Source organism: Apodemus sylvaticus, chromosome 6 (genome assembly GCF_947179515.1).
Source record: "Apodemus sylvaticus chromosome 6, mApoSyl1.1, whole genome shotgun sequence".
NCBI classification, from domain to species: Eukaryota; Metazoa; Chordata; class Mammalia; order Rodentia; family Muridae; genus Apodemus; species Apodemus sylvaticus.
This window is the reverse complement of record NC_067477.1, coordinates 92329373-92353498: the sequence shown is the minus strand read 5'-3', so window position 1 is coordinate 92353498 and position 24126 is coordinate 92329373. Positions and strand designations below refer to the sequence as shown.

The following is a 24126-nucleotide window of genomic DNA, read 5'->3' as shown; positions in this document are numbered from 1 at the left end:
GATTATTCCAGGAAGCCCTTAGCTAAGAAGTGGTACTCCGGGTATCATTGTGCTCCAGGAAGTTGGCAGCCCTTGGAAGAGACAAGTTCTTTGCTAGTTGGTGCTTCTGGAAGAACAAAGATTTCTGAAGGAGTGTTAAATTCTTAGAGAAATTGCCTAAACCATGAAGACATGGGGGGTGGCACAAAGCCTAAGCTTCAAACATATCCTCAGTTCAAATCTAGTTAGAATGCTGATCACCAAAACCAGGAAACAACTTTCTCACAGTTTATTAGACTTGCACATCATACCTTTTATCTGGTACTTGTAGTGTTGCTGTCCTTGTGGTGCATATGACACTAAAGACAAGAGACAGACCATGTTTTATTCCTCATAGTACACTATGGTGTGAAGCATAGAAAAGTAGAGTGGATACATTGTATAATGCTAATGACCAATAATAATGCAAAATATAAAACAATGAAAATTAGAGTCTTGGGGGGGGTATAAGTTTTAAATGAGATCCTTAAATAAAAGAGAATCTGGTGGCTTTGTATATTATATATGTGTGCACCCCCGTATGTATAGAGATATATTGCTGATGTTGAGGATGTTAGGAAAGACAAAGATTTCTACTGTTATTCATTTATTCAAACGTGTACTGAGGAGAACTTCAGGACAGGTATGACACTGTTAGCAACACAGCTTCCTTTTATCTTGTTCCTTCATTCTGAATGAACTCCATGTCCATAATCTAAGATAGCAGTGTTTTAGGAACCAAGACAGGAAGAAAAAAGAGCTTGCCACCATGTGACAATCCTATTTTTGCCTATATTCAAAGAAATAGATAACCCAACCTGGTGATATGAACATTTTGATCTGATTCTGCTGTAAACGGATACCCTGTGTATAGCAAAGTTAACAAACAGCACTTCTGGCCTCTGCCCACCAGTAACACCGTAGTTTTGACACCCAAGTACTTTTTAGGTATTACCAAGTATTTTAGTGCATTCTCCCTCCCCTTTAAGCACCACTCATTTACTGTCTTTAGAAACTGTTAGTCATTAGTGAGATCATCTCAGGCAGTGCACATCACAATGAAAATAAGAGTAAGAAGCTGCAAGACAACATTTTGCACATATGCAAAAGTCCTGTGAGGGAAAAACTGTGGCCTGAACTAAGATTAAAATGCTGGTATATTTGGCAGGGTAAGAGAACCCTGTCAGGAACAGGTTGGAGGCCTGGTGAGATCCTGGGGGTTTAATCCTTAGTGCAATGAAGAAAAACTGGAAATCTTTGAGTTATAAATGACAAGATATTTTGTTTTTGTCAACGAAGTGGCTACCAAGCGTACATATATGAGAGGAGTAAGAGAAGGTGCAAGGAAATCAAGAGGCTGTCTTAGGAGTGCGGTATTCATGACTCAGGACAATGACTATGTCCCTGGAAGTGCTTTTAGTCCTAAAGTGGTGCAATAAATAACCCCAGGAGAACTTACCCTAAGAGATAAAGTAGGAATGGTCAAGGATAGAACAGGACAAGTACCAAGAATGACTCTGCTTAGCATGTGCTGCTTCTTAGAGACCAGAGCCTCAGGCAAATTACAGGTAGAGAGAAAGAAAGTTTGACAAACTTACATGGCTATGATGAAAAAGGCAAAGATAACAAGCAGCCTGACATATAAAGTCATTGCTATGAGAAATTATTTAATATGGGGGTACCGAAACCCCATGTATAGGATTTGCTAAATACCAACACAGGAAAGAAAACTAGTAGGAAGAACTCGTTTATACTCTCTGGTTCAAACCTTGGCTATATATTGTCAGATCCAAAGGAAACTCCATCTCTCCCAAATTATGGAAGTTAAGACAAAAAACAAACAAACAAACAAACAAAAACCCCTAGTATTTCTGAGGAACTTATAAAGCTGGTTCCCCTCCATCAAAAGTGGTAATTACAGCCAGGTGGTGGTGGCACATGCCTTTAGTCCCAGCACTTGGGAGGCAGAGGCAGGCAGATTTCTGAATTGGAGGCTAGCCTGGTTTAACAGAGTGAGTTCTAGGACAGCCATGGCTACACAGAGAAACCCCATCTCAAAAAACCCAAAAGGCATTAAAAAAAAAAAAAAGGCAGTAACCTTGTGAGGGCAGGAGGGACAAAGGTCTCTCTGTGGTACCTATTAGCACACTGAAGTGCCTGCTTGCCTCCTGGCCAGCTCCAGTCTGCTGGCCAGATTCTGTCTACTACTTTCTTGTTTTGTTGTTTTGTTTTGCCTTTTCTTTCTGCAGACTCTTTCAGAAGTCTCTGGTTGTTCTCTTCCTCATAGCTACACTAAAACCCTCCCCCCAACCAAAACCTGCAGAGTCCACGCCACCAGTCTACTTACACATATCTGGCATTGTTTAAGGGTTAGCAAACTAAACTAGGGAACTAGGGAATATCCAGGGAACTAGGATACCTGCATTGTCAGTTCCTAAACATGACTCTGACTTACAGGAAAAGTCCTCATTTTTTTTGTTGTTATATCTAATTATAGATCTGTAAAATTGAGAGTTGAGGTCTAAGATTCCCTAACTGTAAACTTTAAAGTGCTTTTTTGATGAAACTTTCAAATCCATGAATTTGTCAAAGAGAATTTTTCTACACTATATCATAGGGTAACTTTGAGAATCATATTAGTTTCAATAGTAACCCTTATTCAAATAGTAATAGTCTCAATTTGGAACTGAGGAAAAGAAGTCCCAGTGAATCTGAGTAACTCGTTCAGGTCCCATAACTAAACATGCACGTGGTGAAGCTGGGTTAGCTCTGGGTTCTAATTCTAAAGCTGTGCACTTTCTCTTCAATTTGTTATTCTGACATTAGAGTTGATTTCTGCAGAGTAGCTCAGTGTCTATATTTACCAAGTCCCTCTCACGTTGACATTTCTAAGTGTAGGGTTTGAGATGTCATGTGCTCAATTTCCCTCTCATTCAGCATTCCCTCTCCTTGTTACTTCTGGTAGTGTCAGCCCACATGGTATAACTCCCATATTTTACCCTGGGGGTGGGGGTGTCTTCTTCATGTCTGTTTTCTAGCACTAAATCCTAATTTTTATCTGAAATCCAATCTTAGGTATTTATTACTCATTTTACCCAGTTTGCAGTGAGAACAATTAAATATACACAGAACTGGCATTAAAATTATAGATAAAAACTAGAGAATTAAAAATTCCAATTATTATTTTTACATTTTCTTTTATATTTAAGCATTTTAATACAAGTGGCTTTTCACAGTTAAACACTGAAATAACCTAAATCATATTATTACAATCACTACTTCTACATGAACATTTGCAGGAAAAGCAGTATTTAACTTTTTAACAGATACATAGTAGAGAGATTTGTATGATGCCAGTGCGTGTATACTGAGGTAATACCAGTATAATCAGTACCTTTTACAAATATAAAAAACACTGCTTTTTGGATGTCGTAAACAAGCTTTGTAAGTGGAGAAATCCACAGTGCGACTTAAGTTCAATTCAGCAGCAGGACAGTTTTGCAAATGGGCATACATTCTATTAGCAGATGACCTTGAAAAGACAGACTACTGATTCTATGACTAAGCAAAGATCAATAGTCTAATAGGCACAGAAGCATAGTAACAACACACACTATCAACAGTGCTGTCATATGTAGAATAAATTGTAAAATCATTAGGCTTAAGAAGCCCTAAGGCCGTAGTTTTCACTCTGCTCTGACTCTTCTCTATAAGCATGGTGGCTGATTGTGGTTATTTATTCTTATTTCCCTGTGAACACATTTTCTGATACCGAGTACTATTTTCAAACACATCATTTTTACCACCACCACCACCATCTGATTATTAGTAAAAACTCATCAAAGCTTTCAAAGTGAATAATGGTTTCATGCAACTTCAGATCTAATTTGGGAAGTAAATGCTGGCAAATGAATTTTTCCTTTTATGGGTAAAGAACCACTATAAACCAATGCTATTAGCAATATGTAAATATGGTATTTATCATGCTTATATTTTTCAAAAGAGCTGAAATGCATACTTTAGATTTGAAACATTATCAAATATTTTGGAAGTGTCACTCCTATCCAGCTGCTGTGGGTCTGCGTAGCTAGCAGAGCTTCTTTTTAACTGAACTTGGACAAGGCGTAGCACAATCTTCTGTTATAAAGTTAGTTCACAGGCCTTTCTTCTTGTCTTTTTCTAAACGGTTCTGTAAGAAAAAAAAGCAGATTAAGAAGCAAGTTCACAGATACAAGGACATATACAAAAAATGGTATTTTGCTAGTCATTAAAGAAGTAAAATGTAAAAATATGGATTGAGAAAGTTTGAAACTTTAAATACTATAAAACAAAAAATAAAACCAAAGACTGTTCAACTGCTGTGGACAGCTCTCCACCCTTATCTTTCTTTCTGTCTGTCCCTCCCACCTCCTTCCATTTAGTCCTTCCCAAATCAGAACTGGCTCCTCACACCATTCTGATCATGGTGTGAAGATTACTGTGAGAATGTAGCTCTAAACACATGGAAAATGAAATCCAAGTGAACCTTAGATGAGGAACTGGACTAAGAAAGCAAATGTTTCTATCAAGGAAGAGACCTCCCGGAGTGGGGCTGCAGAACTGGCTGAAACAGACATCCTCTGCGAGTGTCTGGCTGAGTGCCAATGCTTTTAAACAACGTTAAGCAATCAATTAGGACAAGGGGAGGTATTCTGATTGGCAATATATTACTTCTACTCATTTATACATATTTGACCACTTTACATATAAATCAAAGTTTTAATAGAAATGCTATTAAATCGGTATTCAGGGCAGTTTCCTATGGGAAGGGTGATTTTCAAAATGAATTTAAAACTTAGCAAGTGCTGATAGTTTTCCAATAACACCTAGTCAGGGCTTTTTTTCCCTTCTAGATGACAGCCAGGCCAAATAAGAAAAAGCAAAGACTACATGTTCTGAAGGGACTGGTTTCTAATATTTATTTAGTTCTCTTAGCAGGGAGGGGCCCCAGCTAGGGAAATCCAAATGGATTTAAAAGCTGCAAAATGAGATTTGATTACGGAAAAGGAACCAGATTTTCTACCACCTTTGTTTCTTAAACATTTAAACAGCTATTCATACTTACTTCAAACTATCACGATTATATAAAATTAAGAAAATTAGTAAGATTTTCCAAGAAAACTTAGGATATAATTAAATTACTAAGATTGATTTGACCATAAAAGTAAAATACATAGGGACAAGCTAAATTCAACTTAATAATATAGAATGATTTTCTGTTACCTTTTGCTTGGACAGAGTATAAATATTAGAGTCACTTGTAAAAAGACGTCCATAAAATGACACATTAGTTTTATTTTATATGCATTGGTGTTTTGCCTGAATGCATGTCTGTGTGAGGGTGTCAGAGTTACAGACAGTTGTGAGCTACCATGTAGGTGATGGGAATTGAACCCAGGTCCTCTGAAAGAGGAGTCAGTGCTCTTAACCACTGAGCCATTTCTCTAACGCCCAAGAAATGACATCTAAATCTCAGCATGTTTCTTAGGTTTTCATAGTAGACAATGGAGCCAGGTGGGTGGGCAGGGAAAAAATGTAACAAATCAACTAAATATCTTATGGCTATAAAGAGACTTTCTTTCTTTTTATTATTATTGGATATTTTATTCATTTACATTTCATATATTATCCCATCTCCCAGTTCCCCCAACCCGAAATCCCCTATCCCATCCTCCCTCCCTTGCTTCTCTAAGGGTGCTCACCCACCCACCCACTCCTGCTTCCCCACCCTGGCATCCCCCTACACTTGGGCATGGAGCCTTCACAGGACCATGGGCCTCTCCTCCCATTGATGTCCAACAAGGCCATCCTCTGCTACGGATGCAGCTGGAGCCATGGGTCCCTCCATGTGCACTCTTTGGTGGTTTAGTTCCTAGGAGCTCAGGGTGGTCTGGTTGGTTGATATTGTTGTTCTTCCTATGGGTTACAAATCCCTTCATCTCCTTCAGTCATTTCTCTAACCCCTCCATTGGAGACTCCATGCTCAGTCCAGTGGTTGGCTGCAAGCATCCACCTCTGTATTTGCTAGAGGAGACAGCCATATCAGGCTCCTGTCAGCAAGCACTTCTTGGCATCAGCAATAGTGTCTGGGTTTGGTGTCTGTATATGGGATGGAGCCCCCGGTGGGGCAGTCTCTGGATGGCCTCTCCTTCAGTCTCTGCTCTACACTTTGTCTCCATCTTTCCTCCCATGAGTATTTTGTTGCCCCTTCTAAGAAGGACTGAAGCATCCACACTTTGGTTTTCCTTCTTCTTGAGCTTCATGTGGTCTATAAATTGTATCTTGGGTATTCTGAGCTTTTAGACTAATATCCACTTATCAGTGAGTGCATACCATGTGTGTTCTTTTGTGACTGAGTGACCTCACTGAGGATGATATTTTTTAGTTCCATCCATTTGCCTAAGAATTTCATGAATTCATTGTTTTTAACAGTTGAGACTTTCTTGTTATTTAATATTTAAGGTTCTTTTTTGGAATAGGATCTGGTTTGATGCTCATTAAGATATCCATCCTATCTCTCATTTACGTAGCCAGGACACCTGGATGTCAGATGATTCAGAGGATCCAGGAGCTACTTGACCCTTTAAAGGATATTTCAGACGTTAGATTTTCAGGTAATGAGAAAGTAGGCAGACAAACAGCATTAGCACTAGCAGAGAGGCCCCACTCTAGCCATGGGCAGAGGCCTGAGAGAGGATGTTTGGGGGAGGACCTGCAAATGGAAGCCGCTCACTAGAACTCTGACCAGGGAGAATGGCTGGAGGCCAGGAAGGAAATGTCCAGCAGGAGACAGGAGAAATCGGGGGCTTTCTTGGTTTCTGTTTTCAGTTTTCTATTAATGTCTCTCCCTGGCAAACCTGCCCAGAAGTCAGAAAGCAAGGGTCTGGAAATGTACATTTCTACACGGGATGGAGCATAGATACCAAAAGAACAGATCCAAGAACACACAGCTCGATGTCCAGAAAGGCCGAAGAACCTAGTTAACAAGGCAGTTGTTGAGAAAGATTTCCTGACTTTGATGCCCAGCTTTAAATGCTCTTTTTAGTTCAATAACTTCAGAGCAAATCACCTAAAAAATTTTTGATTCTTAACATCTTTGTCTACTAAACAGAGACAGCAGACTATTTTAAAGTACAGAGTTGCTACAGGAGTGACTATGACACATATACAAGACCATCGACAGAATACAGACAGGTATTAGATTAGGGCTTACATACATTATAGCATAAGGCTCTAATCAACACTGCATGGCACTTAGTTCATCTAGGATGTGGTTCTTTCCTGAAGAAGCATGGACAACAGCTCTTTTCTTGGGAAGAGTATACCTATAAAAGCTTTCCATATATTTGCTACGAATAAAGAAGCTCCAAGCGGAAAGTCTTTCCCCCCCTGGGGGTAGTGAGGAGATGGAGGAACACTTACTGTTGCACATTATTCAGGATTAAGGAGTTACCCCTAATGAACTATTACCATTGGGCGTCACTACAATGGAGACATTAAGCAATGGACACTGAACTAAAAGACTGAGGGTATATTCTTTGTTTCATCTTTTGCAGTTTAGAGCCTAAACATTTCTGGTACCTTGAAAACTCTTTCCTCTCAAAATGTGTGGAAAACATGATGGTTGAGAATATCCTCCTTTCACAATAAGAGGGGTAAAATGCACTTAGACAAAAGGCCTTGAAAATACTTCTTTTCTTCCCAGTGGAGCACTGTGGATGTCACAGAGTTGTTCTTGTCATGCCTCGAGCAGGTCAGCAATGTCAGGATCTCTACAATGTAAACATCTAATGTAGACCACATAAGTTTAGCCATTAGTGTACTGGGACTAGACTACACATCAGGATCTGGAACAAGTCTCTTCAGGTTATAGACTGCTTCTTGACTGAGCAGCTTGAAGGCTGGAGTAACTGAGGTTAAGGCAGTCGGTCAGTAAAACTATAGAGGAAAGAATGCTGATGACAGTGATAGCTCGTCGGTTATTCTTTGCTCCCCTCCCTCCCTTGCTTTCCCCCTTTCTCCTTCCCTCCCTCCTGTTCTTTGAGGCATACTTAAATGCTGGGGTTAAAGGTGCGTGCCACCATGCTTAGCTAACAGCTATCTAGGTTTCTTGATTGTATCAGCTAGGAAAAGTTCCAAGTATGCTGCATTTCCTTTAGTTCTCAACACACCAGTGAACAAGACTTTATTATTGTTTCAATGTTACAGATGAAAGATGTGAATTCTTTCAGACGGACGGCGTCATGTCAGGATCATAAATCTAGTATTTAGACTGATACAGATATTCCAGTTCTGATTCCAGAGTGTTTGAGTATAATGCCTCTGTCACACGCCAAGGCTGTCTCAGTATCAGTTCTTCCCATGCTTTTCCTCAGCCTGTACCTGGCTGTAAGCTCAGGGCTACACCACTTGCCTATCATGCACTAGGCCTGGATTTGATCTCTGGCAGCACCCTCTCTGGCTTCACCTCAAAAAAGGAGGCTTGGGAAATAAATTCAGGGTGGTCATTATGGTGGTTTGAGTATGCTTGAGCCAGAATACTCATTATAAGAGCTGTCTTGCCAGAGTGTCTCTTCACAGCAGCCGGAAAATCCTAACTAAGACAGCAACTGACAGCTAAAAAGAAAAAAGATAGACCTACCTATGGATGAATGTTTGGTACTGACTTGCTAAAGTAGAGACAGAGAAAGAAAACCCAGGGTTTAGATTTGATGGCTGCTTTAACAAAGATTTCCCCCATCTTTAAATCATCTTTGTAGATGTAAATCAGGTATTTGAATGCCATAGTTCTTTGCCCTAAGATACCAAAAACAAAGATTGAAGGAAGACATAAAACTTCAAATTTTGGCACAAATACGGCAAACAATCTAGATGGTGAAACACAAATTTTTCCAGGACCCATTTTTTAATGCTTCTATTTTATAGTTCAATTACTTTCTTTAAAACTAAAGTAGAATGTTTTAAAGATAGCATGTTAGTAACGCCTTATATTTTGGCTATCTTGCATTTGGCTATAATGGCACAATCTTTATCCTTCAGGTAAATCTTGCTTCTCTGGTTATTTAATAAAGCCAGGATTAAACACACTGTTTGTGAAGGGCATGTAATTCAAATAGTTTACTCAAGAAATTATTATTTCAAAAAAATTTACATATACAAATATATGTCACCAACCTGAAGTTCTGAGTGTTCTTTCAGGAGCCGATCATACTCTTTAGAAAGTCTCTCTGACTGAATCTTCATAGTCATCACGTCATTTTGGGCCTTAAAAAGGGCTAAAAACATCCAACAGAATTTTATTTTGTTAGTGTCATGCTGCATAGTTATCATGCTCTCTACACACACTTGCTAAGTTTCAAAAACATGTCTTCTTTTTCTTTGTTTCTTCATTGTATATTTTCTAACAATAGGGCATTCTCTAACATGACACAATACATTTAATGTCACCCAAATTTCACTAGTGATAGCAGTTATAACTATGTCATTTTTAACTTCTACAACCACTTCCAAAGATTCTACCTCTTATTGTTTCATTTTTGTTACTGTTTTCTCATAACTAGAGTAGCAATGTGTGGGATAAATCAGACCATAACAACACCCTGCTCTCTGTCCACATGTCTGGCTGCCTCCCTCTATTTATCGTCCACTGATAATTCTTCCTAAACCAATCCTTGTGACAGTGGCCAACTTCTATCATTTCATCTCTATTATTTTGTTAGAATTGTGCTGCTTGTCTTTCCCACCCATCTAATGCAATCGTTTTCAACCGTCCCAATGCTGTGACCCTTTGGTATAGTCCTTCATGTGCTGACCCCAACCCTACAATCAGTTTGTTGATACTTCATAATCACGATATTGCAAGTAGTCACAACCCACAGGCTGTGAACCGTGCACCTGTCATCCATACATCATCAAAAAAATTCAGTTTCCTATTCTTTTCAATAACTTGTTCACTGAAAGAGAGAACTTCGGGCTCCTTCCTCCAATGACTATGCTCCCACCTTTCTGTCTCCCTTTATTCCTTCTTTCCCTCCTTTCTTTTTTCTTTCCTTTCTTTTTTCTCTTCTTTCTTGTTCGTTCGTTCATTCATTCATTCTTTTTTAAAAGGCATTTCTTTACTTTCTGGCACATGTTCCAGGCCCACTGTAACCTTCCCTAGCACAGGGTAGTAATACTCAGGCATTATAAAAACAGTCATCAAAAAAAAGGTCTATTTTTAGGAACCATGGAGTTGGTAAAGTGCTTGCTCCTAAAGGACCTTCCAGTACATATGTTAAAAGCTAAGCACAGCTTTATATATAATTTCCTTTTATTGGACCCATAATTCTAAATTAAATATTAAAGACTGAGTTTTGACAAATTCAATATGATATTACTTGGTAAACGTATGAAAGACAGATTGTGTTATCATTATTGTTATTGGTGGTGGTGGTTAGAGTTCATTGGGATAACAACCACAATATAAAGAGTTATGTCTTGGTTTTCAATTTGAACTGGACCATAACCACATTTCTTAGAGTCTACTATGAAGCATGGTTAGTGCTATCTTCAGATCATACTGAACATGTTTAGGAGCTTTCTGGTATATAAAAATCAAAATAGTTCCAAATCAAAACAAAACATCCACCAAAAAAAAAAAAAAGTTAAAACCATAGTATGAATGTATTTTACTCCCTACAATTTACATATTGAAAGTTAACCATTTATATATTGAAACTTAACCACCAAAGGGATAGTATTAGGAGGTGAGGCTGGGAAATAAGCCATGAAGGCAGAGCCCTCATATCAGAATTTGGGCCCTAACTCGAGATCCCAGAGGGCTGCCCTCCCTCCACGCTGTGAGGATATTGAGAAAGCACTGTCTGTAAGCCAAGAAAAGGCTGACACCCAATCGCTTGACATCTTCACACTTCCCAACCTCCAAAACTGTGAGAAATTAATTCATGTTGCTTATAAGTTCCTGGGCATACAGTACCTTGTTATACCAGCTAAAATGGGCTCAGACAGGTTAGTCAGAGGTTGTATTAAATGGGGCTAGTTTTAATGTTAAAAATGGTTTACGCTTTATGATTATGTTTAATGAACATATTATTTAGAACATTTTAGAGGTTAACCCATCAGTTCCTTACTTACTCTTTTAAGCTTTTAATTAACTTTATTATAAAAAGCCTTGGAAATAAAAGTATCATACAATGAAATTAACCAGACTCAAAATCTATACATCTTCTACACAGTTAGAATTGCTATTCTGAACCTATCACACTGGGTTCAGTTTTAAGAATCTCAGGAACCACTTACACTGACTATCCAGGAGCTTCTTCTGCTTATTACTAACATGGACTTAAAACAACAATAGGCAAAGAGTTTTCATTGCTACTGATCAAACCGAGATATGAACATGTTTCTTACTTTGCTTTGCATCTCAGTGGACATCAATAGCGTTGATAATTACTTTCATACCAAATTCATTCTAATTAGGGAAGGCTATTACTGTCTAGAGGCCTCTTGGATAGTTTTCTACTTCTTTACCTCTTGTTTTACACAAATGACAATACTGTGTTTTGGATGCTTTCCACCTTTTGGAATGTGTCTGCAACTAAGGGTTTATGTAAATGCTCCATCTGACATATGAATTTGCTTCTTTTAAGCTGTATCATTTTGGAAACAGCATATATATGAAAAACATTATTGGCCCAGGAGGTTTGAGGCAATATATCTAAGTTGCTGTTTTGCTTTGCTTTTCATTCATGTATGTATGTATGTATGTATGTATGTATGTATGTGTGTGTGTGTATGTATGTATCTATCTGTCTGTCTGTCTGTCTGTCTATCTTTCATGTGCACTTGTGATTTTGCTGAATATATGTCTGTGTGAGGATGTCTCTCACTCTAATGCTTTAAAACCCCCAAATATTAAAGGGTGTCTACCTCCAGTTAGATGGTTATGAGCTGCCATGTCAGTGCTGGGAATTTAATTCCAGGGCTCTCAACTGCACAGCCTTTACTCCAGCCCTTCTTCTCTTTTATCTACAAAATGGGTTATCACTTAGAGCTTTAAAGAAATGCTGAGATACTTCCCCAAAATGGCTATTTTCAATCAGAAGCTAGATTATATCCTAGTGACTAGAACCCTTTAAAGTACATTTATCATTAACACAGAAAATAACTATATAGTAGAGATATTAGTAAGTCAACATGTTTGTGCAAACTGACATATAAGTAGGGCAAACCATTTGTTATCTTTCCAAGTGTTGAGCTTATATTTATGGAGTTATTTATACACCAAGAAGAGTGGGTAAGACTAACATATTGTGTAAATGGTATATCACTATGATTTCTATCAGAGATAACAGATACTACCAGGTAAGAACTGCCAGAAATGGAAGGAAATATTTTTTGGGGCACTGGCAAAATAAATAAAGTTGGGATTTTGTACAATAATTATAATACCTGAGCCAGAGGAAAACATTTTATTTGGAAAAAAGTCTATAGATTTAGTGCTGGTTTCTTTTCAGTTTCTTTAGTTCTGTTTTTGAGAACTTAAGCATACGATACCCTAGAGTGATTCAGTACTTGACACCCACATGTGCATTTTTTGTCAATGATCAAATTGCTGGATCTAACACAGTTATTTTTAAATTGCTTAATTTGTCAGGTCTGTGATCCCCAGTGCTAACAGGGGATAGCTGCCATCCAGTCTCTACATTCTACCTCATCGCTGTGTCCACTCTCCTTATCTCTTACGTTACTGGAATGGATTTCTCATCTAGTTGCTTAGATGCTTTAACTCACTGCCTACAGTGCTAACAAAAGTGGTCACTCCCAGGCTTTAAAACTCCCAAATAGTGCCTCAAAGATGTTGTGTTAAAAAAAAGACACAACAATATCCGGCCTTTCTTTGTGGTTTCAAGGCTGCTGCTTACCTCTCCTTACTGCCTCTTTCTTTGTGCACCAATTGCAATGAACTCCTTGTTGTGCCTCCAAAGTGCCACATTCTTTGTAATAAGCTATTTTATTCAAGCATTTCTTGACACTTTCTCTGCTACTGCCCTGCCTTACTTACTGTTTCCTATTTTATTTGGCTGATTAATATCATTCTTAAAATATGAAGGAATTGTTCTCTGAATGTACAGCAAGCTGACGTCCAGCACAGTCCTTATTCCTGAGGATGACTGTGTCTCACCAGACTGGGAGCTACACTGGACATGTAGCCCACTGCCTGCCCCATGGTAGGTGCTTACAGACAGAGAGGTCTCACATACAAGTATCTGAAATAGTGTTTTGTGAAATACTGTTTTGTGGAAAACAAACTATGCTTTCTTCTGGCTCAGATACTGTAATTAGTATTCTACAGCCCAACCTTAATCAGTTTTGCAAGTGCTTTCAAAAATAATTTTGTTACATTTCCTGGCAGCACTTAGCTTGTGGTATCTTCTACAAATGTACATATATCATTTGTACAGATGATAAATGTCAGGTAAATAATATGATGTATTACTTTATAGTTATCTGATAGGAATTTTGGTCTCCAAAGATTAGCACAACCCTATCTTCAATCTAAAACCCAAGACATTCAGGATAGCTGGAGAAGGCGACAAACAGGAATATTTGAAATATTTTGATGGAAACATACCGGCAAGAAAAATTAAGATTATCTTTGAGTATCAGAGTACATAAAGTAAGGAAGTGTTCTAAAATCCAAACCAAAACAAAGAGCCTGCCATAACTGAGATGGCCCCAAATAGATAATACAATCAACAAAAAGTAGTGTTAAAATATAACTTAGAATATGATATAATTTCTAATGAGTTCACACTGACATGAATAAACAAATGGGGAGAACAGATTAACCAACACAAACTAATTAATAATGTATGTAGATTCTCTGCTCTCAAGGTGATAGAATACTTATAATCTCTCAGTGTGACCATACTGTAAACAGTATTTCCTTCTGAAGTAAAGTATTTGAGAGGCCAGGAGCAGTACACTTAAGAGTACAGAGACTCAGTAGACACCTTCTCAGCCAGACGGTCCAGATCAGCATCAACAGTGACCCACTGCATGTAGAGGATGCACTATTGAAATAATGTAGTAAGGGCCAGCATGATGGATCATTGGGTAAAGATATTGCTGCCAAGCTTGACAACTGCATGAAAGGAGAGAATCCACTTTTCAGTTTTCCTCTGATTACCCCACCTGTTTCATAGCATGCGCGAGCACACCACACACACAGAATAAATATATTAACATTTTTTACATTAGTTAGTGTGTATAATGGCGACACTTATGTGTGACCACTCACATGTGGAGGTCAGAAGACCACTGGTGGGAGTGTGTTCTCTTTTTCTACCATGTGGGTCTTAGGGATTGAACTCAGGTCAATAGGCTTGGCAGCCAGTATCTTTAAGCACTATGTTATATACAGGAGTGGCTAGAAGTCACCAGGCTGCAAGTACTAAGTATGAGAACTTATCATAATGACCTAAGTTTCCTTAATGAAATGAATTAATTTGGGGGGGGGGCAGGATAGTCAAGACAAGGTTGCTCTGTGTAGTCTTGGCTGTCCTGGAGCTCCCTCTGTATATTAGGGCTAGCTTTGAACTCACAGAGATCCTTCTGCCTCTGTCTCCCAAGTGCTGGGATTAAAGGCATGTGTCACTAATGCCCAGTCTGAAATAAACGGATTTTTAAATAAAAAATTTGTGTCATGTTTTCTGAAGTTTTGAATGATATTACAAATGAAGTATCTATTTTATATATTCCAAGGCATAGAGGATTCAAACAATGGACCTCAAGAAATTCCCCAGGATTCTCCTGGGAGAAACAAGAGCTGAGGGAAGTCCTGTGGGGAGGGGGTGGGGGCGGGCAGCCAGAGGAGAAACTTGCTTGATATTGAACTTATCTCCAGGATAAACATTTACACATTGCCAGCTGCCTGGAAGCTATGGGAAGATGCTGAATCTGGGGCCATCATGCATGCTAGCAGTGCACAGATAAATACATGCAAATAGAACACCTACACACATCAAACAAACAAACAAACTCAGTAATTTCTCTGGAGTGGATGCTTAGTAACTGGGCAGAACATAAGATCCGGAAGGAAGGCACTCTATCATGTTTAAAGGGAGAGACTCCAGGAGAAGCTTCCTGGAAGGAGCAATTTTGGGGCAGAAGTATGAGCATCAAGTAGTGTATGCTTGCACTTAGAAGAGTATAGGAACAGGGTTCTAGGCAGGTAGATGTGCAAAACTGAGCAAAGGGGAAAACTAGTGAGATGCCACTATTGTAAGCATGAGCATGATAACAAAGGAGCAGGGTAAAACTCAAAGCTGATAAGACTGGAGATGTGCTGGTACTCAGATCACTGCACACCATACTGCACGTCTAGAACTTTCTCCTCTGTGACAAGGCAGCCAACAGTTTTAAATAGTGCAGAGGCATAATCTTGTGAGCAAACAAAATGGCTGCCTCCAGCGACAACAAAAAGCCCCGTTCTTAATAGCGATGTGAGAGGCCTGACTAATGGCAGAGATATTAAACTGGACATACTTTAGCAAACTGCTTCCTTGGCAAAGAGGGACAGACATTTTTGAGAAAGAGACAAAACTACATAAAAAAATACACTATAGAGCAATCATTAATACACAAAAATAATTTTATTCTTTCATGTGAAGATTAAAAAAGACAAAAAAAATTGTTTCTTTGAATGCATATTAATATTCTTACATTCAAGGAAGGGAGGGAATGAATGAGGCCCACAGGAAAAGTGCTTTGAAATTTTGGAGCCGATAGGGATTTATCCATGCTGACATAATTATTGGCACTCCGGGCTAGGAAACTGATAGACAGGCTTTCAAATGTTTAAATAAAATAAGCTCCGCTGTGTGTACTATATGTGACATCAGTAAAGAGTCTTAAATTGCTAAGTAATAAAAGTAATTTGGGGGCAGATGATAGTGATATATGCCTTTAATCCCAGCACTCAGGAGGCAGAAGGAGGTGGATCTCTGAGTTCAAGGCCAGCCTGGTCTATAGATTGAATTTGAAGACAGCCAGGGCTACAGAGTGAAACCCTGTTTCAAAAACAAACAAACAAACAAACAAACAAACAAACAAACAAACAACTCTGGTGTAGTTACTAAGCAGAGGACACCACTTTCTTGCCAGCCTTATCCTCCCTGCTCAGACACACACCACAGGCTTGGTCACGAGGCCTTTCCTTTTGCTTTGTTAACACTCTTGAAGCTGGGGGAAGCTATTCCTAGCTCATTTCTGCTCCTCAAATCCTTCCCATCCTGATAACTCAGGGAGAATGATTCTCTTTCCCGTAAAAGCTCCTTCAGTGGTATCACTAAGAACCAATCATCCCTTTACTGTGCGCCACTTCGGTCTTGCTTTTCTATTGCTGTGATAAAACACCATGACCAAAGTTACTTATAAAACAAAGTATTGAAATGGGCATACGGGTTCTGAGGGTTAGATTCCACCCACGATGGCAAAGCAAAGGCACGGTGGCTCACATTTCAATCAACAAAGGAAGCAAAGAGAGCACACTGGAGATAGAGTGAATCTTTTAAAACCTCGAAGCCCTCCCCCAGTGACACACCTCCTGCAACAAGACCATACCTTCTATTCCTTCCCAAGTAATAAACAGATTGGTCTTGTTTCTGGTGAAAGGAGACTCACAAGACTGCTGTTTTTTTCTTGTAAGCTTCTACCACTAATTAACATTTAAATTTATATATATGTAAAACTTGAACAAATTATAAAGTTAGAACAAAGAAAATTAAAAACAGTACCAGAAATACATAGATATGCTAGGCGACACGTTCAGATTCATGCTTTAGGTTATACTTGCTACTTGCAAAAGCAAACACTCTTAAAAGCTGAATAGATCTACTCTCATTTTTAGTTTCCTAATAGGATAATAAAAAGACCATGCTGATTATTTTTTCCAATCAATTCTGCTGCCATGAACTTTGTCATTCCATACCAGTGGGCTTAGCAGATGGTTTACATGAGCAACCATGTAGCAATGCAAAGTCACTTCACTGCCTCATGTTCTCTTCTTCCTCCCAGTGCTCCACCCCGGAGAGTTCAACGTTTAAGATTTGAGAGTTAAGAGATGAATCAAACATGCCAGGTCCTGCCCTAATGACTGCTGGAAACATCTTTTTGAAGTCAAGAATATTAAATTAGCCACCTGCTGAATTTAACATTTGGAGAAAGGGAAATCACTGTGAAGTTTTCTCTCATGAAAAAAAATATATTTAAAGGTCAAAAGGCCAACAATGAAGTTCATTCCATAGTCAATCTTACTTAATTACACTATTTAGAGCTACATAATGGACATTCTAGTCTAGTCTCTTACCTAACTTTATAGAAGAGAAAACTGTTACCCTTTTTTTTTTTTAAAGTTTTTCTTTCTTATTTCTTTATACATTATATAAGTACACTGTAGCTGTCTTCAAACACACCATCTTCAGAGGGTGCCGGATCCCATTGTAGATGGTTGCTAGCCACCATGTGGTTGCTGGGAATTGAACTAAGGACCTCTGGAAGAATAGTCAGTGCTCTTAACCACTGAGCCATCTCTCCAGCCCGAGAAAACTGTTTTCTAAAAAGATTTACCAACTTGACCAAGATTACCCCATGCTTCCCCACAGATTTCCAAGGTTAAACAACTTTCTAAGAGTGAAAATCTATTTTCTAGGTGAAGTTAGAAATTGTGTCAATTAATCAAATATTCCAAGCCAAAATTGGCTCTTACCAGAGTCTTTGAATAATAATAATAATACCCACAAAACTGTTAACTAAGTTTTCATTGTATATAAGTAAACTACTATAGAAAATAAGTTAAATTAAAAACACATCCAATGTACATACCAAAGGTATTTATTATGTATTAATCATTTGGTATATTTTTTCCTAAGGATCTTTTTTAACTTTTAGGAATGATTTATTTATTTTTATTTTTGTGTATTGGTATTTTGCCTGCACGTATGGCACGCATGTCTGTGTGAGGGTGTTGGAGGCTGTGGAAGTGGAGCTACAGACTGTTGTGAGCTGCCATGTGGGTGCTGGGAACTGAACCCAGGGCCTCTGGGAGAGCAATCAGTGCTCTTAACCGCTGAGCCATCTGTCCAGCTCTTTCCTAAGTATTTTTAGACAGGTTGTCCAGTTTAATTTTTCTGTAACTCTCTCTGCAATAAAAATAAGTTTCTATAAGGAGATACATTCATTATAAAAACATTTAACATAAAGGCCTTTAATAATACCTAGTTAGGAAGTACAACAAAAGAACATCAAGCTATTAAGACAATCTTTTTTTCATAAGGGACCCAAAATTTTATCTCCACAATTTACTGCTTCCTAGGATGATACAACAACAAACCTGTTAATCATATTCTTTGCTCCACTCAAAAGAGTAGTGTCACTGATCCATTTTTTTTCTGTAGTTTAAGTCGATCAACATTTAGAGAATTGTGTTCATTGACCTTATCCCTTAGAACATTTCACTATCCAGAATGCAGATGGCTGTGTCTATTCATGCTTATTTTGGGTAGACTTACTCATGTATTATATGAATTTAGAGGAGGAAGTGAAACTATTGTTTTAAGTACATATATTTCCTATACCTATCTGGACTATATGATCTTCATTAAATAGTCTGTTTTCTCTTGCTAATGCCCTCTGTAATGATTAAAAAAGCTTTTCCTTGGTATAGGTAATTTTATTTGCTATTTCAGAACAGTAATAAAGAGTTCACAGAAAAAGAAAATATAACTGAATGGGATTGTAGAAAGAAACACAACATATCACCATTATATATTTGTCCTAATGAAGCAATCCTTTTTTAAGACCAGACTGGCCTTGAACTCAGAGACCCCCTGTCTCTGCCTCCTTAGTGCTGGGATTAGAGGTACAGGCTACCACTGCCAGGCTCCGAGAAAGTAATTTTATAGAAAGCAAGACTCATTTTATAGTTTGATAATAACATCAACCATCCATACATGGAGATGATATAGAGATGAGTTAATAAATGCATTACTTGCCTAACTAAAAGGATTAGGCATAGGCTTTAATCACTTTAAAAAGCTAATATCAAGTGGCTAGATAACTAAGTTTGCAAGGCAAGGTTAAGGCATGGGGTTTAGGAATTATAGAGCAGCTTTAGTTATATGAGATCCTGCCTCGGGGGAAAAACCTACTGTAAGAAGAAAAAGAAAAGAAAGGATAGTTTAATTCATGATTCATGTCCACAACAATTTTACTACTAGAAGTATCCAGAGATTAGACTTTGAGAATTTAATTTTAGAAAGATATATGGTTTATCTGTAGGAACTTGAAATTCTGTAATTTAAATTTGCATAAAAAGCTTATATTATCCTTAAGATTCTGGCAGGAATATAGACATCTGGCTATACAGAGTATAAGTGTCCTATGATTCTGCAATTGGTTTTGATTTTCAGTTTCTATTGAAAAGCACTTAGCAGTTTCAGTCTCTAGTTCCTACATTAATATATTTACTACTGGTTAAAAAGGAAATTAAAATACATTTTGAGGTTATAAAGGCAGTCTATGAAAGGAAATTTTAGGGTTTTTGTTTTCAAGGTATGGCAAAGTAATGGAGAACCTATTCACCTAGGAAGATACTGAACCAACAGTATTTTTTTTTTTTTTTTTTTTTTTTTTTTTTGGTTTTTTGGATTTGTTTCTTTTCGAGACAGGGTTTCTCTGTGTAGCCCTGGCTGTCCTGGAACTCACTCTGTAGACCTTGAACTCAGAAATCCTCCTGCCTCTGCCTCCCAGAGTGCTGGGATTACAGGCATGCGCCACCACCGCCCGGCTAAACCAACAGTATTTTTAAAAGGGTACACAAATCTGTTTCTTGGCCCCAATATAAAGTCTCTATTACATGCTGCCAGCACTTAGGTACACATAATAGTTTTTACACCAAGTCTCTGTTCTACTTATACATGCTTTATTTAGAAAAGTCATTAACTATTTGCTTTTCCCTTAAGAAGTATATATTTTTCTTTTTGAATCAGGGTCATGCTATATAACCTGGTTACCTCTAACTCATAATTCTTTTGCTCTTGGCCACTAAAGTGCTGGGTTTTCAGGTGAGTGCTACCATGCCTGGCAACAGGTATATATTTTTTAAGAAAAGTGTTAATTATTCTTCATGTTAAATGATTTACAAAGAATGTTTTGAAGAATTCTTTAAACTTTGGTGATTAAAAAAATAAAAAAGGAAAGGGAAAGAGGAAGGAAGAAGGAGAGGGACTGTGCCTCAATTCCTGTTTGTCTCTGAGACAGTCTCCAGTAGTCCAGGCAGAATGTGACTGTCTGCTGTAGGGAAACAAAGCTTTGAACTTCTGATCCTGCTCTCTCCACCCCTGTAATGCTGGTATTTCAGAGATCTGTGCTTTCTCCCAGGTTCCTTTTTAAGAAGACATGAATTGCTAGATAAACTTTGCTCTAAGGTTGGCATCCCTAATGATTTCTTTTTTAAGTAATGCAAGTTACAAGTGTAATCCTCTTTTTTCTTTTGTTTTTGAGACAGAATTTCTTTGTATAACAAACAGCCTTGGCTGATCTGAAACCAGCTTTGTAGGCCAGGCTAGTCTTGTCTCTGTCTTTCTGGTGCTGAGATTAAGGTGTGCACCATGCTTGGGACAATCCTGTTCTTAAAGGCTTGAGGAACAGGTACTATCTTTTCTAGTTTGGTCCCATGTAGTTTTACCATGGCCTAAATGCATTCACTATTTGGGTACTAGATATTTCCTCTAGCTATAAGAAGAAACACTGAGGAAGATTTAGTTGTAGGAACAACTATTACTAATTATCCTGGAAGGGTCTTTAAGTTAATCTTTTGAACAGCAGGTTTTCTACAACACAGGTTTATTTCTATTACGAGCTTTATAAATTCCTTACAGCTTAGGACCTGATTTTTTATATCCAAGCCCTTCTCCAATTACTCAACACCCTGGGATGTCAGACTTATTGTTAAATGGATTATTAAAGTGAAAGCCTGGATCCATGCACCTGACTAGGTCATCTTGTATAAGTTAAGTGCCCGGGGATATGTGTGCTCTCTTCTGGTCTTGGAGATAATATTAATGTACTGAAAATCAGAAACAGCTTACTAACTGGTCAAAATCTGAGCCAGGATTAAAAATTGGAATATTGATTAGTAGAATGTTCTTTTAAAAATATTTTATGTGTGTGCACACGAGTATATACGCTATATGCAAGCAGAAGCCCAGGGAGCTTAGACAAGAGCATTGGATCCCTTGGAAGTGAATTACACACAACTCTGAACCACCATGTGGGTGCTGGCAATCAAACTCTGTTTCTCTGGAAGAGCAACAAGGGCTCTTAACCACTAAGCCAGCTCTCCAGTCTAGAAACAAGTGCTCTCATCTGTTGAGTCATTTTTCCAGCTCCTGGTAGAGTGTAAGAATAAAGTAAAGAATACTACTTTTCTGTTTTGGTGCTAAAATTAGCTTAAACGAAACTTTATATTTAGTACTTTATTTTCTCTAATAAACTTTGGAGAAAATACTTAAGATGGATCATAGAAGCATACAAGATAATTCCTTTGGGAAACATCCTATAAAATATCACAATGACTAAAAGATCATTCTGAAAAGTTCTTAAGCAATGTCATCGTAATATCCCGTTTTTAGAAATATTTAAATGAGTACTTGATGCAGCTGTGTGTTGAGCACTGTACTGTTAAAATCATATACAACTTTAGCTCATACAGTTTCTTAGTCTTGCCTGTATGAATTTGTCTGTTATAAGCCAAGAAAACAGCCAAAAAAATATCTCTGGAAACAGAGCTTTTGAGCTTCTCAAGGTCACTAAGAATGTCACCTAAATGTACTCCACGTTAATGAAATGTGTTCATAAAATATTATACATCTTGCAGAAACCAAACAGGACACGCTCAAACTGGTAAAGTCTGCTTTAATTTCAACACAGACTCCCTTTGAAAGTAGTTAGGCAGTCTACATTTCAAAAACAGGACTGTATATCTTATCAGATTATAAACACAACGCCAATATTATTAAAGAGTTCATTTTCTCCAAACACCCAAGTTTTCTGTTAAATACTGAAGTAATATTGAGTTTGGTTTTATGTCAGGATTAAGAAGCTAAACTTTAAAGTATCTCAGAATTACAAGTTGTTTTTAAATTTTATTTTGTATTCTGAATATCCCTCTTGTGGCTTTTGACCTGACTGAGCATGCCCTCAGCACTTATGCCTCCCTCAAGCCTCATTTTTGTAAAGTGTTAAGTGTAAATTTTGAATAGCAAAGAAAAAGGAAACTAAATTGCTTGGAGAGGAATAAGAATATCACTTATTATCAAATTTGGAAAACATTACAGTCTAGCCATCGATTCATCCGTCCATCCATCCGTCCATCCATCCATCCATCCATCCATCCATCATCCATCCATCATCCATCCATCCATCCATCATCCATCCATCCAACCATCATTTTTAATGTTTGCTGTGAGAGAGAGCATGGCAGTGCATGCAAGCAGATGTGGAGGTAGGTGGACAAGCTGAGAGCTGGCTCCTGCTTTTATAATGTGGGTTTTGGGACTCCATCTCAGGTGGTGAGTGGTGGCAGAAAATACTTTTACTGCTGAGCCATCTTGTTGGATCTTCTTGTCTCTTTACATTTATTTATGCTGTGTGCATATGGAAGTCAGGGGTCAAATGGGTGCATTGAACCTGGTTGCTCACTAATCACACAAAGACTATCTTAGGCCAGCAAGCCCCAAAGATCCTTCCATCTTTGCTTCCCCAGAGCTCCAACTATATATAGTTGATTGTCACCATGCTGGCTTTAACAAAGCAGCTAGGGCTTGAGTTCAGGCCTTTTTTTTTTTTTTTTTTTTTTAATTTTAATTTATTATTATTATTTTTTTTTTGCTTGTTTTCAATACAGATTTCACTATGTAGCTCTATCTATCCTGGAACTCACTATATAAAGCAGACAGTCCTCAAACTCTACCTGCCTCTGCTTCCCAAGTGCTGGGATTAACGGTGTGTGTCACTGTGTCCAACTTCAGGCCCTCCTTGCTTGACTAGCATTTTATTGACTGAAATCATCACCACCACCACCATCATCATCACCATTACTACTACTACTATTATTATTATTATTCATCACCACCATCATCATCATAAACATCATGACCATTACTACTACTACTGCTACTACTACTATTACTACTACTACTACTACTATTATTATTATGAGACAATTTTATGCTGGCAAGGCTGGTCTGAAACCCAGTCTGTAGGTAAGATCCCTTTCACATCAATGTCTGGTTTATGTTTTAATGTTAGGGAATGAATATAGGGTTCTGTGTGTGCTAGGCAAGTAGTGTATGAACTGAGCTAAATCCCTGGTTTTCTTTTTTTCTAAAATGTTATATTACTTACTCACAAAATAAGAGATCTCTATCGGATATAAAAAGACTTTATAACATTATTTTTTCTAATTAAATGTACTTTTGAAATGCTTCCTTACATTCTCTAAAAGGATTAATAGGAACATTTATGAGTTAAAAAAAAAAATCACCATTGCAGAGGATAGGGACTACTAAATTAATTTTTACATAAGTGTTAAACTTTCTTAACTATATCTAAATCTTTTAGGATTACAGTAAATATAATAGTATTAAATTAAAACAAGACTTTTGAATTTGCAGCTATACCAAAACAATCTTGTTTAGAAGGGTATTTGGATTTTTAATCCACTAATTCTAAGCTATCTTTGTCTGCTACTTTTATTTTATTGCTTAAATTAAAATAAGAAATGTTAGGGGTTGATGAGATGTCTCAGAGGTTAAGAGCACTAGCTGCTCTTTCAGAGAATCCCGGTTCAGTTCACAGCACCCACATGGAAGCTTACAACCATCCGCAATTCCATTTCCTGGATATATGATGCCCTCTTCTGGCCTCCGAGGGCACCAGGCACACATGTAGTGCACAGACACATACAAAGGGAAAACACCCACACATATAAAAATATTAAAAATT

At 37.9% G+C, this 24126-nt stretch overlaps 1 protein-coding gene across 1 annotated transcript in view; it reads right to left on the bottom strand.

Annotated features, from left to right (window-relative positions):
• Positions 1-2213: 2213 nt before the first annotated feature.
• Positions 2214-24126, bottom strand: part of Bcap29 (B cell receptor associated protein 29) — a 42954-nt gene continuing 21041 nt past the window's right edge. Inside the window, exons 7-8 of the mRNA XM_052185993.1 lie at positions 9232-9332; positions 2214-4207 (exon numbers count right to left, since the gene is read on the bottom strand). Coding sequence (XP_052041953.1) covers positions 4172-4207; positions 9232-9332 — 137 coding nt within the window. The 3' untranslated portion in view covers positions 2214-4171. The remainder of the gene's footprint in view (positions 4208-9231; positions 9333-24126) is intronic.